The 16,225-nt window shown below is 42.0% G+C and overlaps 1 protein-coding gene across 1 annotated transcript; it reads left to right on the top strand.

The window, feature by feature from the left end:
- The first annotated feature begins 2,774 nt into the window (after window positions 1-2,774).
- On the top strand, window positions 2,775-14,192 carry LOC135505874 (very long chain fatty acid elongase 4-like). Its single transcript, XM_064925080.1, has 7 exons — window positions 2,775-3,147; window positions 7,430-7,526; window positions 7,805-7,992; window positions 11,908-11,988; window positions 13,145-13,316; window positions 13,516-13,643; window positions 13,840-14,192. The coding sequence occupies exons 2-7, from the start codon at window positions 7,460-7,462 to the stop codon at window positions 14,122-14,124; spliced, it is 921 nt and encodes a 306-aa protein (XP_064781152.1). The 5' UTR covers window positions 2,775-3,147; window positions 7,430-7,459; the 3' UTR covers window positions 14,125-14,192.
- The last annotated feature ends 2,033 nt before the right edge of the window (window positions 14,193-16,225 follow it).

Raw genomic sequence — 16,225 nt, 5'->3', positions numbered from 1 at the left:
TGATCTCGCCATCACGGTTGACAACTCCATTGTGTCCTCCTCCCAGAGCGCTAAGAACCTTGGCGTGATCCTGGACAACACCCTGTCGTTCTCAACCAACATCATGGCGGTGGCCGTTCCTGTAGGTTCATGCTCTACAACATCCGCAGAGTCGACCCTGCCTCACACAGGAAGCGGCGCAGGTCCTAATCCAGGCACTTGTCATCTCCCGTCTGGATTACTGCAACTCGCTGTTGGCTGGGCTCCCTGCCTGTGCCATTAAACCCCTACAACTCATCCAGAACGCCGCAGCCCGTCTGGTGTTCAACCTTCCCAAGTTCTCTCACGTCACCCCGCTCCTCCGCTCTCTCCACTGGCTTCCAGTTGAAGCTCGCATCCGCTACAAGACCATACGGAGCTGTGAGGGGAACGGAAGTACCTCCAGGCTCTGATCAGGCCCTACACCCAAGCAAGGGCACTGCGTTCATCCACCTCTGGCCTGCTCGCCTCCCTACCATTGAGGAAGTACAGTTCCCGCTCAGCCCAGTCAAAACTGTTCGCTGCTCTGGCCCCCCAATGGTGGAACAAACTCCCTCACGACGCCAGGACAGCGGAGTCAATCACCACCTTCCGGAGACACCTGAAACCCCACCTCTTCAAGGAATACCTAGGATAAGATAAGTAATCCTTCTCACCACCCCCCCCCCTTAATGATTTAGATGCACTATTGTAAAGTGGCTGTTCCACTGGATGTCAGAAGGTGAATTCACCAATTTGTAAGTCGCTCTGGATAAGAGCGTCTGCTAAATGACTTAAATGTAAATGTAAATGTAACTGCTCCCCGGGCGCCGATGACGTTGATTAAGGCAGCCCCCCACACCTCTCTGATTCAGTTCGGTTGAATGCATTCCGTTGTGCAACTGACTAGGTATCCCCCTTCCCTGAGGGGAAATGAGAGAGATTTATTCCTCAGGATCACCATACAGCACAGAAATACTGTGACCCATCCTGGGGCTGCTTCCTCCTCCTCTCCTCTGCTCACCCACCTTCACAGAAGGAGGCGCAGCATGTGTACTCCTCAAATACTGCTTTGTTTCTATCTACAAGCCATCAGACTGCTGAACACTTGAAGTGGACTGGCCACCTGGCACCTTAGCACACATGCACTCATGAACACACCCACACAGACATGCACTCATGCACACACCCACACACACATGCACTCATGCACACACCCACACAGACATACACTCATCCACACGCACACATTCATGCTACGCACACATATTACACATACCTTATTATTTTTTTGTTAAATAATATAATAAATTTTTGCTAAATAATATATAATTTTATATTTTATTAGTTTTTATTGTTGTTGCATTGTCAAGAATGAACTTGCATGTAAACATTTCGTTGTATGGTGTATGCCATGTGTATCCTGTACATAAGAATAATAAAACATGAAACTAGCATAAAGCTTGGCTATCCTCAGAAGGGTACAAGCTGTGTGTGCGATGTGAATCTGTTGGATGTGTCACATATTATCACAAGGAAATTGAAGACAGTAAAAGGTACTGTACACATGTTATGTAATATTTTCCCCTCACTCAAATAGACTGAAGCAGGGCCTTGGATGGGGTTTGGAAAGGACCCTCCAGTTGGAACATTGACAGCACTAATGGAAAAGTACAAAATAACAGAGGTATAGAAATGAGAGTAAGAAAATAAGAACTTCCTGCCTTTGGAACAGGGCTAGTCTACCGCATTTTGGGCCGTGGGACACCTACTTACAGCAGGGACCCCGAACCACAAAAAATACAAAACAAATAGATTTTGGGGAAAACAGCTAACTTCCTGCATTTCAACACCTTGGGCAGAGAAAAATGTGCAGTTTTCTAATGCTATTCTACACAGTTTGCCATAAGGTTGAAAGAAAATGTTGCCAAAGCTTATGACGTGTTCATATGCTATCTGGGGAGCCCCTGACCTCCAGTGGTCCCCCATCCCAATTATTATTATTTTCAATCAAATCAATTCAAAGGGATCTTGGGCAAATACTTGAGAATTATATGATATGATATATTCTGATATTGATTGAATATTCTGTTCAATAATTACCAGGCTTGGAGTGGAAAAGTTGTTTAGTTCATCTGGAGAATCAGGAATGGGATTTAAAAAAATACAGCTTTAGGTTACACCAGAGAGTATGTAGGCCTACAGAAAACTCTGTTGCAACCAAATACTGTACAACCCAGCTGTACTTGTTGGGTATCAATTTATGGTGTGACACTTCCACCTAGTGACGAACTCAAAATATTGACCGACTCAGTGGAGTACAGGACACACTCTAAAGAGAGATGGCTGATTGATTGACACCCTCTACCGGGACATTGGCACATACCCAAAAGCTATTTACAGCCTACGACCTATAGCCTACAATAGCAGCAAACATTTGTTGTATAAACTCTAATTTAGTCTACCCAAGTTGAAAAATGAGAGCTATTCAGGAATCCCTAGGCTATGTCTGATAGAAAATGGCTCATAGCCTTGGACCTTCTCTTAGTATGAATTAAAGCCAAAGCTGAATGAACAAAACTAAATTCATTGTATTTTGGACATATAGCATGACCTACTAATGAGTGTCATCGAGGCCAAAAATGCATAATTGCAACAAATGCACTTATCCAGGAGGTTTCCTCACACATCGATGCGTAACAGCAGAGAGGTACCCATTTGTCATGCGCGTTCAAAGACTCCTCTCTTTTTTCTTCCGAGTGGCTTCCGCATTCGCCTATCACTCAACGAAGCTGAATGCGGGATACGGTGGATGTTGATTATCTCTACCATACAAAGGGGCCATCGGTCTGTCCAGTCAGTGCAGCGGCCCCTGTAGTGCAATACCCGCATGCGCAGAGCCATCAGGCTGTTTGGGTATCCTATAGATCTTAAGCGATGTGTTTCAGCAGCCAGCACGGACCTCATACATGATTTCTTTGGGATAGATTTCCGCTTGCCTTTGCATTTTTGCCAAATTTGGGGTGGATGTCTAATTGTCCTTATAGCAGTGTTGGGGATCAGCGGCTATAACGGCAGAATACGGTAATTTAAAGGCGTTGTCCATCACATTGCACCGGATGTCAGTACACGCAACTAAATCTCGAGAAGGTATGTAGATATGTATTTTTCTCCATAATGAAATGGATAATGCAGAATTGCAGAATCGCGTGCGTAGGCTATCATTCTTTAAATAGGTTATTTTGTGAACAAATTAGTGCACACCCTTGGAAAGTGTAGGCTTAGTCTTTTTTCATTAGTTATGCTTTGAGGAATTGAACCGTTCGTTACCTTCTCTTGCGTTCGTTTTCTTTATGCTTATCTGCCATCCCTTTTGGCTGAATTCATATCATCATAGTTCTGTATTTTTACAAGACAATGAACTCAGACAGTGCTTAGACAATTTCATCACTTATTCACCCTTACTCTCTCCGCCTGCTCTCTCTTCCTAAGAAACCATGAACTTCTATTATGTGAGCATGCATGACAATAGGAAGGGATTGGATGCAGCCTATAAAATGTGTCTATAAAGTGTTTAGATACTATGTTGATTTAGTTTTCCCTATATGCTTTTGTATAAACTGTTAACCACATAATTTCCCATGTTCAGTCCACCACTCTTTGAAAATCCGCCATGCGCCATATGTGTGAGCGCAAATAAGCGTCTAGTTCATAGGGGCAAGTTATCGCTTTAAATGATGCCCCTGCGAATGTGGGTCGCTTGGCGTTTGGACTTAACGTCTAAGCTCGTAGAGCAATTGGATTTAAGCCTCTTGATCGCACCGCGCAAAACCTGCTGACACATGCGCCCGGGTTCTTTGTGTGCTCTCATGCCCGTTTCCACGAGCGACCGGGCCTATTTGGATGAATTCTTTTCTCTCTCTCCCATCCTCCCATTTCCTCTTCCGTTTTGAAAACGAAACTTAACCCCCATTGTCAGTGAATGTGTTTTTTCAGGTTCCCCCAAACTCCCCAATAAGTTTTCACAAATTAATTAGACCTATTATGATCTATAAGCCAATAAGATGATTTTAGTGTGTGGTTTACAACATGTTATAAACTGGGTGGTTCGAGTCCTGAATGCTGATTGGCTGACGGCCGTGGTATATCAGGCAATATACCACGGGTAAGACAAAACGTTTATTTTTACAGGTCTAATTACGAACGTAACCAGTTTATAATAGCAATAAGGCACCTGGGGGTTTGGAATATATGGCCAATATACCACGGCTAAGGGCTGAGTCAAGGCACTCCGTGTTGCGTTGTGCGTAAGAACAGCCCTTAGCCGTGGTATATTGGCCATGTACCACACCTCCTCGGGCCTTATTGCTTAATTATAACACTAGGCCTCTGCATTCTAATTTGCGGGCATTGTCATGCTGAAACAGGAAAGGGCCTTCCCCAAACTGTTGCCAAGTTGGAAGCACAGAATCGTCTAGTATGTCATTGTATGCTGTAGAGTTAAGATTTTCCTTCACTGGAACTAAGGGGCCTAGCCCGAACCATGAAAAACAGCCCCCAACATTATTCCTCCTCCACCAAACTTTACAGTTGCCACTATGTATTGGGACTGGTAGCGTGTTCCTGGCATCCGCCAAACTCAGATTCGTCCGTCGAACTGCCAGAGGGTGAAGAGGGATTCATCACTCCAGAGAACGCGTTTCCACTGCTCCAGAGTCCAATGGCAGCAAGCTTTCCACCACTCCAGCCGACGCTTGGCATTGCGCATGGTGACCTTAGGCTTCTGTGCGGCAGCTTGGCCATGGAAACCCATTTCATGACGCTCCAGACGAACAGTTCTTGTGTTGACATTGCTTCCAGAGAAGATTTGGAACTCGGTAGTGAGTGTTGCAACCGAGGACAGACAATTTTTACGCACTACTGTGGCTTAGCCATTATTGCTCCTAGAAGTTTCCACTTCACAATAAGAGCACTTACAGCTGACTGGGGCAGGTCGAGCAGGGCAGAAATTTGATGAACTGACTTGTTGAAAAGGTGGCATCCTTTGTGGTGTCACGTTGAAAGTCACTGAGCTCTTCAGTAAAGCCATTCTACTACCAATGTTTGACTATGGAGATTGCATGGCTGTGTGCAGTGAGTGTGGCTGAATTAGCCGAATCCACTAATTTGAAGGTGTGTCCACATACCTTTGTATACATAGTGCATCAACCCACTTGACATCAAAGAGAGCCAACCAGCTTTCTGGTAGAGAATGTAGTGATGAGTACTAAAATGTGTACTGTATGTTGTTCTCTATGTTCTTTTATACACCCATTCAAATAAGGCTTGAGTAGCACACATTTAGGGAAAGGGGGATACCTAGTCAGTTGTCCAACTGAATGTATTCAACTGAAATGTGTCTTCCGCATTTAACCCAACCCCTCTGAATCAGAGAGGTGCGGGGGGCTGCCTTAATCGACATCCGCGTCTTCGGCGCCAAGGGAACAGTGGGTTAACTGCCTTGCTCAGGGGCAGAACAACAGATTTTGACCTTGTCAGCTATTTACAAACAGCTTTAAAATTAGTTTTTATACTGAACAAAAATGTAAACGCAACATGTAACATTAGGCCCTAATCTATGGATTTCACATGACTGGTAATACAGATATGCATATGTTGGTTAAAGATACCTTAAAAAAATGGGCCTCACAGTGGGCCTCAGGATCTGAACATTTAATTCTCTGCTAACAGCTCTGGTGGACATTCCTGCAGTCAGCATGCCAATTGCACGCTCCCTCAAAACTTGAGACATCTGTGGCATTGTGTTGTGTGACAAAACTGCACATTTTAAAGTGGCCTTTTACTATCCCCAGCACAGGGTGCACCATGCTGTTTAATCAGCTTATTGATATGCCACACCTGTCAGGTAGATGGGTTATCTTCGCAAAGGAGAAATGCTCACTAACAGGGATGTAAACAAATTTCTGCACAAAATTTGAGAGAATAACTTTTTGTCCGTATGGAACATTTCTGGGATCTTTTCTTTCAGCTCATGAAACATGAGACCAGCACTTTACATCTTGTCTTAGAACATGTGTGTGGGGGGATGGGTAACCACAAAGACCTACTCTGTCCACACTGATCAGTTGTTTAGTCCTCTTTTAGATCTGTGCAATTAGTGTGAGGCTCAAAATAAACCCTGCACTGACAGTTTAGACCAGGGAATGTTCGTACGTATGGGTGATCCATGTGCTGAGTTTGGCAAACTCAGAGTTTGAACTTGATGTTAAAGGGATTCTTTGGGATTTGGGCCATTTTTATATCTCTAAGTACAGTACAAAGGAAGTTAGAGGTAGTTTGGTGAGCCAATGCTAACTAGCATTAGCTCAAAGACTGAAAGTCTATGGTATCTGCTAGCATACAGTACCAGCCATTGAGCATACGCTAGTTAACAATTACTCTAGTGCTAGTTAGCAACTTCCTTCAAACTACACGCAGAGAAATAAAAATGGTATCCATGAGTTCATCTGACTCTGGGGAAGTAGATAAAGGGCTAAAGTATCCCTTTAAAGTGATGTCCAGAACTTTCAGCCAGTAGTTTTCAAATTGGTGCTCACGAGCCAAAACTGGTCTCCGTTTTTTGTGTACTAGTCCGCCACTTCTGTACTACGCCATCTGTTACATATGTTACGCTTGGTCCTGCAAAATTATTTTGTATTTATATACAGTACCAGTCAAAAGTTTGGACACACCCACTCATTCAAGGGTCTTTCTTTATTTTTACTATTATCTACATTGTAGAATAATAGTGAAGACATCAAAACTATGAAATAACACATGGAATCAGGTAGTAACCAACAAAAGTGTTAAACAAATCAAAATATATGTTTTATTTGATATTCTTCAAAGTAGCCACCCTTTGCCTTGATGACAGCTTTTGACTGGTACTGTATATATAATTTAAAAAAATTGTATGATATGTTACAAATACAATTCGTACAATATGTAACGAATTTGTTGTGCTTAAATAAGATCCCGGACTGCATCTTTAACTTCACCAACATTACATGAAGGTTTTCAATTATCTAAAGGGGCTTAAGACCTTCGCATGCTTCCCAGCTGAAACAGTTTGGTAGAGTTTGTGCATATATTATGATGACAATTTGTGAAGTTTTTGTTCGTTTTGGACTTGTTGCTGTTCGGGCACACACATTTCTTAACCTCTTCATTGGTGATTGGTCAACACTAGGGATTCTTCAATAAAGTCTTTGTTGTCATTCAACGAGAGACGACTCATTTTCATGCACATTCTTTCATAGAAAAATACTGCACCAAAATTGCGCAACAATTATCTCTCGGGCAAAAACGGCAAAATGAATGACAGATTTCTTTAATTATCTTAGATTAATTTGGACTATTTTGAAGACTGGCTACTCTCTTTCTCTCACTGCAGCATAAGCAGGACCAAATCCAGACGGCAGGCATGGAAGCTGTCACCCACTTTATGAATGACACGGTAGAGTTCTACAGATGGAGCCTTACTATAGCAGGTGAGTTAATGCTGATTTCTCTCACATTGCAGGGACAGTCTGCTAGTCTAACCACGCACACAAGCACAAACTCAGGTAAACATGGTTGCTTGTGTGTGTGTGTGCAATACAATGCACTATTAGAGCAATTCGGAGTACTGCAATTAAGTATATCCTCCAGACACCATTGGTGCAACATTGTGTAGTCATACATTCAGATAGGATTCAGAGTCATTCTTTACATGTGTGTGTCTGCCATATGACACCTGCTGACATTAACTTTCCTGTCCCTCTCCCAGACAAGCGAGTGGAGAAATGGCCGATGATGTCATCGCCCGCCCCCACCCTGGCCATCAGCTGCCTGTACTTGCTCTTCCTGTGGGCGGGGCCTAAGTACATGCAGAATCGCGAGCCTTTCCAGCTAAGGAAGACCCTCATAGTGTACAACTTCAGTATGGTGATACTCAACTTTTACATCGCCAAAGAGGTAACCAGCTCCATTTCTTTTACACAAAGTCAATAATGGCATGCTCCATTTCTTTTACACCAAGTCAATAATGGCATGTTCCATTTCTTTTACACCAAGTCAATAATGGCATGTTCCATTTATTTTACATCAAGTCAATAATGGCATGTTCCATTTCTTTTACATCAAGTCAATAATGGCATGTTCCATTTATTTTACATCAAGTCAATAATGGCATGTTCCATTTCTATTACATCAAGTCAATAATGGCATGCTCCATTTCTATTACATCAAGTCAATAATGGCATGCTCCATTTCTATTACATCAAGTCAATAATGGCATGTTCCATTTCTATTACATCAAGTCAATAATGGCATGCTCCATTTCTTTTACACCAAGTCAATAATGGCATGTTCCATTTATTTTACATCAAGTCAATAATGGCATGTTCCATTTATTTTACATCAAGTCAATAATGGCATGTTCCATTTCTATTACATCAAGTCAATAATGGCATGCTCCATTTCTATTACATCAAGTCAATAATGGCATGTTCCATTTCTATTACACCAAGTCAATAATGGCATGTTCCATTTCTATTACATCAAGTCAATAATGGCATGCTCCATTTCTATTACATCAAGTCAATAATGGCATGTTCCATTTCTATTACATCAAGTCAATAATGGCATGTTCCATTTCTATTACATCAAGTCAATAATGGCATGTTCCATTTCTTTTACACCAAGTCAATAATGGCATGTTCCATTTCTATTACACCAAGTCAATAATGGCATGTTCCATTTCTATTACATCAAGTCAATAATGGCATGTTCCATTTCTATTACATCAAGTCAATAATGGCATGTTCCATTTCTTTTACACCAAGTCAATAATGGCATGTTCCATTTCTATTACACCAAGTCAATAATGGCATGTTCCATTTCTATTACATCAAGTCAATAATGGCATGTTCCATTTCTATTACACCAAGTCAATAATGGCATGTTCCATTTCTATTACATCAAGTCAATAATGGCATGTTCCATTTCTATTACATCAAGTCAATAATGGCATGTTCCATTTCTTTTACACCTAGTCAATAATGGCATGTTCCATTTCTTTTACACCAAGTCAATAATGGCATGTTCCATTTCTTTTACACCAAGTCAATAATGGCATGTTCCATTTCTATTACACCAAGTCAATAATGGCATTTTCCATTTCTATTACATCAAGTCAATAATGGCATGTTCCATTTCTATTACATCAAGTCAATAATGGCATGTTCCATTTCTTTTACAGTCAAGTCAATAATGGCATGTTCCATTTCTATTACACCAAGTCAATAATGGCATGTTCCATTTCTATTACATCAAGTCAATAATGGCATGTTCCATTTCTATTACACCAAGTCAATAATGGCATGTTCCATTTCTATTACATCAAGTCAATAATGGCATGTTCCATTTCTTTTACACCAAGTCAATAATGGCATGTTCCATTTCTATTACATCAAGTCAATAATGGCATGTTCCATTTCTATTACATCAAGTCAATAATGGCATGTTCCATTTCTATTACATCAAGTCAATAATGGCATGTTCCATTTCTTTTACACCAAGTCAATAATGGCATGTTCCATTTCTATTACATCAAGTCAATAATGGCATGTTCCATTTCTATTACACCAAGTCAATAATGGCATGTTCCATTTCAATTACATCAAGTCAATAATGGCATGTTCCATTTCTATTACATCAAGTCAATAATGGCATGTTCCATTTCTTTTACACCAAGTCAATAATGGCATGTTCCATTTCTTTTACATCAAGTCAATAATGGCATGTTCCATTTCTTTTACACCAAGTCAATAATGGCATGTTCCATTTCTTTTACACCAAGTCAATAATGGCATGTTCCATTTCTATTACACCAAGTCAATAATGGCATGTTCCATTTCTATTACATCAAGTCAATAATGGCATGTTCCATTTCTATTACATCAAGTCAATAATGGCATGTTCCATTTCTTTTCAGGCCATTGTCTATTTGGTTCCCAGTCCCTGTCCCTTCAGTGTGTACAGATTGGAAACGGCTTCCCACTGGGCACACACTCATTGAATCAACATTGTTTCCACATAATTTCAACAAAATGACATTCAACCAATGTGGAATTGATGTCTGTGCCCAGTAGGTTGATCGGTGATAGCAATATGACCCCTGCTTTAGGTTAATCTATTATTCAGCAAGGTTGTGCCATCAATGAATGGCTGATGTAGCATGACATGTACCAACCCTGCCTGAATTCAAAACTATACTCACATACCATACCTAGGACTGCACCTGTCAACCATCCACTACATTAAAACAGTTGAAGTCGGAAGTTTACATACACCTTAGCCAAATACATTTAAACTCAGTTTTTCACAATTCCTGACATTTAATCCTAGTAAAAACTCCCTGCCTTAGGTCAGTTAGGATCGCCACTTTATTTTAAGAATGTGAAATGTCAGAATAATAGTAGAGAATGATTTTTTTCAGTTTACATACAGTCAATTAGTATTTGGTAGCATTGCCTTTACATTGTTTAACTTGGGTCAAACATTTCGGGTAGCCTTCCACAAGCTTCCCACAATAAGTTGGGTGAATTTTGACCCATTCCTCCTGACAGAGCTCGTGTAAGTGAGTCAGGGTTGTAGAACCCCATGCTCACACACGCTTTTTCAGTTCTGCCCACACCTTTTCTATAGGATTGAGGTCAGAGCTTTGTGATGGCCACTCCAATACCTTTTTTGTCCTTAAGCCATTTTGCCACAACTTTGGAAGTATGCTTGGGGTCATTGTCCATTTGGAAGACCCATTTCCGACCAAGTTCGAACTTCCTGACTGATGTCTTGAGATGATGTCTTGAGATGCATCTATTTTGTGAAGGGCACCAGCAAAGCACACCCACAACATGATGCTGCCACCCCCGTGCTTTACGGTTGGTATGGTGTTCTTCGGCTCCCCCTTTTTCCTCCAAACATAACGATGGTCATTATGGCCAAACAGTTTTTTTTAGGGCGGTTTTAGAGCAGTGGCTTCTTCCTTGCTGAGCGGCCTTTCGGGTTATGTCGATATAGGACTCATTTTTACTGTGGATATAGATACTTTTGTACCTGTTTCCTCCAGCATCTTCACAAGGTTCGTGATACAGTGAATTATACGTGAAATAATCTGTCTTGTAAACAATTGTTGGAAAACTTACTTGTGTTTTGCACAAAGTAGATGTTCTAACCAAAATTATAGTTTGTTAAAAATACATTTGTGGAGTGGTTGAAAAACAAGTTTTAATGACTCCAATCTAAGTGTATGTAAACTTCTGACTTCAACTGTATATATATAGTCCTTTTAGACAGAGGAAATAGGGTCTAGGGCACAACTCCAGTCCCCGACAGCTGCAGTGCTGCTGGTTTTCATTTCTCCCTGGCATTTGCTTCCACATCCCGGCCCCCCCCAGGTGTAAATTGGTCTCTGTGGCCCTTGAGGGCTGGTGGTGTGTATCCATGGCAGAGAGCCTTTTGTTTGGCGCGCGGATCAATTTAGAAAACTCAGTTGGGGTGTTGTTACTGTTAGAGTAGAGAATACACCATTTCAAAATTAGTTATGCATCATCAGTTTATGTTTTATGTCAGTCACTGACCATGTCAGCTAACAACAAGATTTCTCTTAGATCCTCCAAAAGGCTAGGGCTCGGCTCTGAGTACATGTGTGGGTATGAATGTCGGTATAGCGCAGACCATTGAGCCACTGCGGGCCCTCATTGGGAGTTCCGATATTTTTGTGGCCCCCACCCCAATCAAAGTGGCTCATTCCTGTCTAGAGGAAAGGAACTATCTCTAACATTTTGTTCCTAATGTAGTGTCGCTAACTTTGTATCTCTGTGGCCTCAGCTCCTCCTGGGTGCAAGAGCAGCGGGGTACAGCTACCTATGTCAACCTGTCAGCTACTCCAACGACGTCAACGAAGTCAGGGTGAGCAAACATGACACCCTACACTCTTTTTCTATTCGTTTTGTGAAAATGCCAAGAGCCAGAGCTTGTCTGGTCATTCTGTTCATGAGCCAGCAAAGACTGGAATTGTTTGCCTTCTAGCCTTCTAATTTATACAGATTGGGTCACCTGTATTTGAGGTGTAGAGTGAGGTCCAGCTTTAGCAGCATGTGGTTCTGTGTAAATCTAAGCAGCCGTACTGTAATCCTATTGTTAGGTTAAGTAGACTATCACTCTATTTGTGTGTGTGTGTAAGAGATAGAGAGAGGGAGAGGAGGAGAGGACAGAGGGGGCATGACCTTTTGCATTAAGGGGAGGAGATATTAGGTCTCACCACTTCTGAACCCACCCATAGCATGATGGCGTTACTGAGGGACATGAGTGACACTCAGGGCACTGTGGCCCACAGCTTCTCTCTCTCTCTCTCTCTCTAACTCTCTTTCTCTGTGTGTGTGTGTCAATTACAAAGGGATACGAGAGAGAGAGTATGTTGGTGGGGGTTGAGAATGGATATGGACAGGCTACTTTGTCCAGTTGTAGTCTGACATACAAGAGGTTGAGCTCTACTTACCTTTTAGGCTTGGGAACAAGCCAGCAACAAGCCTGATACAACAGCCATCCTCATGTATTAGCTCTTACTGTACCATCCCCTTAACAAAACACTTTCTCTACCAGACCACAGGCTAACCTGCCATGTCATTCACCAATGACACCTTTCATCGTCATCACAATCCCCTATGAAAAGTGTTGACCCTAACATTGTTGACTCTGACCTTAGATTTACAGAGATGATCCAGGTGAAGTTATCTTTGATCTTGGTCAGGATCCAATTGAACCTTATTCCCAACTTCAGTGGCTTCAATAGATTCAATAATTGCAATAAAATGTATTTGTGTGTGTGAGGGTGTGTCCTTGATGCATACATGTGTGGATGATGCATAATAATGAGTGTGTGTGTGAAAAGCAAGGTGGCTCGCGGTGTTATCCATAATCTCAACCCAGTGAAATCCATAAAATCCTCTTGAATCCTCTTTAAAGCGTTTCAGGAAATTGGCAATCTTCATTGTCTTTGAGTTTTGAGTCCTTAAAACCAGAGATTTTTGGAGATAGCTCACTCCCTCCCTCTTCACGTTGGCAGATAGCATCTGCTCTGTGGTGGTACTACATCTCTAAGGGAGTGGAGTATCTGGACACGGTGTTCTTCATCCTGAGGAGGAAGTTTAACCAGGTCAGCTTCCTCCATGTCTACCATCACTGCACCATGTTCATCCTCTGGTGGATCGGAATCAAGTGGGTCCCTGGAGGACAGTGTAAGTACCTAGGGGTACATTGTGTGTGTATATATATATATATATATAGAGAGAGAGACATTTTCCTACCTGGATAATCTCCCCCCAGCACTGTCACACTGTTCCGACAGGGGTGATGACATACCATGCTAGCATACACTCACAAGCAGCCTGACCTGTATCCCCTCTGAACTACCTTTAACCTATATCCCTCTCACAGCGTTCTTCGGAGCAGGCATAAACTCATCCATCCATGTCCTGATGTATGGATACTATGGCCTGGCAGCTTTCGGACCCAAGATCCAGAAATTCCTCTGGTGGAAGAAATACCTGACCATCATTCAGATGGTAAGTCTCCCTGTTATTGTGGCCATAGCACAGCTGTTCAGGTAGTGTGTGATTGATACTGAAACACATCTTTGCATATCAAAATATATTTCATTGTTTGGAGTGTGCAGTCTGACTCATTGATCAGGGATTATGTTGAGATTATTACATTCAGATTAAGCATGTCAGTTAAACGTGTGTCTTGTGTACGTCACAGATCCAGTTCCATGTGACCATCGGCCATGCAGGCTACTCCCTCTACACTGGCTGCCCTTTCCCCGCTTGGATGCAGTGGGCCCTTATTGGCTACGCCGTCACCTTCATCATCCTATTCGGCAACTTCTACTACCAGACCTACCGGCGCACCCCACACTCCGCCCCCAAGGCGGCCAAATCCGTCACCAACGGCATTTCCACAGCAACCAACGGCTACAACAAGTTAGAGGAGGTAGAGGAGAACGGGAAGAAGCAGCAGAAAAAGGGAAGAGTGAAGAGGGAGTGAGGAGGAAGAGGAGAGGACGGAGGGAGCTTCTGTCAGACCAATAGGAGGACCGTGGGGTGAAAGGGCAGGGGAGGGGAGGGGGGGGGGGGTCAGGGGTGAAAGTTTCAAAAGGCAGATGGGATTCCACCACACCCCTGCCCGTGCAGGATGTTTTGAGGATGTGAATTGTGACCAACTTGCTGGTGAAGGTGTGTGTGTGTGTGTGTGTGTGTGTGTGTGTGTGTGTGTGTGTGTGTGTGTGTGTGTGTGTGTGTGTGTGTGTGTGTGTGTGTGTGTGTGTGTGTGTGTGTGTGTGTGTGTGTGTGTGTGTGTGTGTGTGTGTGTGTGTCGGGGGATTGGTGAGGTTTGGGTATGGGGGGATAGGGTGGGAGGAGGGTGTTGGTTGTCTATATAGTAGTTATTTTTTTATAATATAAGGAAGTCGCTGCTCTTCGTGTAGAGTCTGTGCTCTGTCTCTTTACTTTGGGGTCCTGGTCAAAGATAAGACCGTAAAAAGACCACAACACAACCACAGAGACCACAGGGACTCTGACCACAGGGACTGTTTCCAACCAAAACTCCACCCATTTTGTACTTTTATTCGTTTAACTAAATGCTGATGTATTTTGTAGCATTGTAATTTAGATTCTATGAAATTTGTACCAAAGAGGGTTTATTTTGCATTGGGCGATGAGTAAGAAAAATACTGGTGGAGCATTGTTAAGGATTAAACATGGTTTTAGGGAACAGGAGCTGTTCGCAATTCTATTTTTGTTCCTCTCTATGTGTCGCAGACACAATTGTGTCAGTACTTAAGTACCGGTCTACCTGGAACACAGACTAACTGCAAGCCCCCTCTGCCATACACACCTGCCCTAACGTACATAATATAAACAAACACACACATTCCTGGAATGTGTGTCTGTGAGAGAGATTGAGGGAATGATGTGCACATTGAATGCATCGTAGTGAATCTATAGGGAGTTTGGGTGGGTAGTCATATGTGCAAGTTGTTAGTATATCATTATGGAGTTTGGGTGGGTAACATACTGTACATGCAAATAGTCTGACAAACACCTTTACTGCTAACTGAGTGTTTATCTATTTGTTTGGTTATTAAATTGGTCCTGTGCTTTGATATTGTTCTTTTTGTTGTTGTGGTGGATCTCACGGATATCCTGCGTTATTTTTCTCATTTTGTGCTGTGCAATGTAGCCACGGTGCAACTGAGAAACATGTCTAACTCAAGACAACCAAAAAGGACTGAGGGAGAAAGGGATATTTCATCTCAAAGGGCTTTTAAAAAATACTATATTAATTATTTTATTTAAATAAAACACATACAGCTACTGGCTGCAGGTACAATGGAAATAAAGAGGATGCCAACAACCCTCGTCTTTCTTTACGTGTATATTAGTGTCTATGTTACTTCATGGATGTGTATCTTTATGTTTGTATGTTTTTGTCATTTATTTAAGACAAAAAAAACGAATACCTGATCAATCCTATACTTGAACCCTAATTTCATAACTAAACCCTAAACCGTCAATATCCTCTTAAGCCTGCTTAAAACCCCTTCTGTAACTCCAGTGGTGGTCGGCACTGTTTAAGATGAGGGAGGATGATGTTTTTTTTTATAAACATGGCCTTATCTCTATTACAGCATATTGGATGACTGTCTTTCATAACCCATTCACCCAGCTCAAAATCAAATCACATTTTATTGGTCACATATACATGGTTGGTTAGCAGATGTTAATGTGAGTGTAGCACGATGCTTGTGCTTCTAGTTCCAACAGTGCAGTAATATCTAACAAGTAATCTAATAATTCCCCAACAACTACCAAATACACACAAATCTAAAGGGGTGAATGAGAATATGTACTGTACATATAAGTATATGGATGAGCGATGGCCAAGCGGCATAGGCAAGGTGCAATAGATGGTATACAATACAGTATATACAAGTGATATGAGTAATGAAAGATATGTAAATTACATTATTAAAGAGGCATTATTTAATGTTGCCAGTGATTGGGTCTCAATGTAGGCAGCATCCTCTCTGAGTTAGTGATTGCCGTTTAACAGTCTGATGGCCTTGAGATAGAAGCTGTTTTTCAGT

The sequence above is a fragment of the Oncorhynchus masou genome, chromosome 19 (genome assembly GCF_036934945.1).
Source record: "Oncorhynchus masou masou isolate Uvic2021 chromosome 19, UVic_Omas_1.1, whole genome shotgun sequence".
Lineage (NCBI taxonomy): Eukaryota > Metazoa > Chordata > Actinopteri > Salmoniformes > Salmonidae > Oncorhynchus > Oncorhynchus masou.
This window is presented reverse-complemented; position numbering and strand designations above follow the sequence as displayed.

Excerpts from the sequence above, each read along its gene's own strand:
- LOC135505874 (XM_064925080.1), top strand. The coding sequence starts at position 7,460 with ATGGAAGCTGTCACCCACTTTATGAATGACACGGTAGAGTTCTACAGA. Across the intron at positions 7,527-7,804 it reads ATGGAGCCTTACTATAGCAG|ACAAGCGAGTGGAGAAATGG; the intron begins GTGAGTTAATGC and ends TCCCTCTCCCAG. Across the intron at positions 7,993-11,907 it reads ACTTTTACATCGCCAAAGAG|CTCCTCCTGGGTGCAAGAGC; the intron begins GTAACCAGCTCC and ends CTGTGGCCTCAG.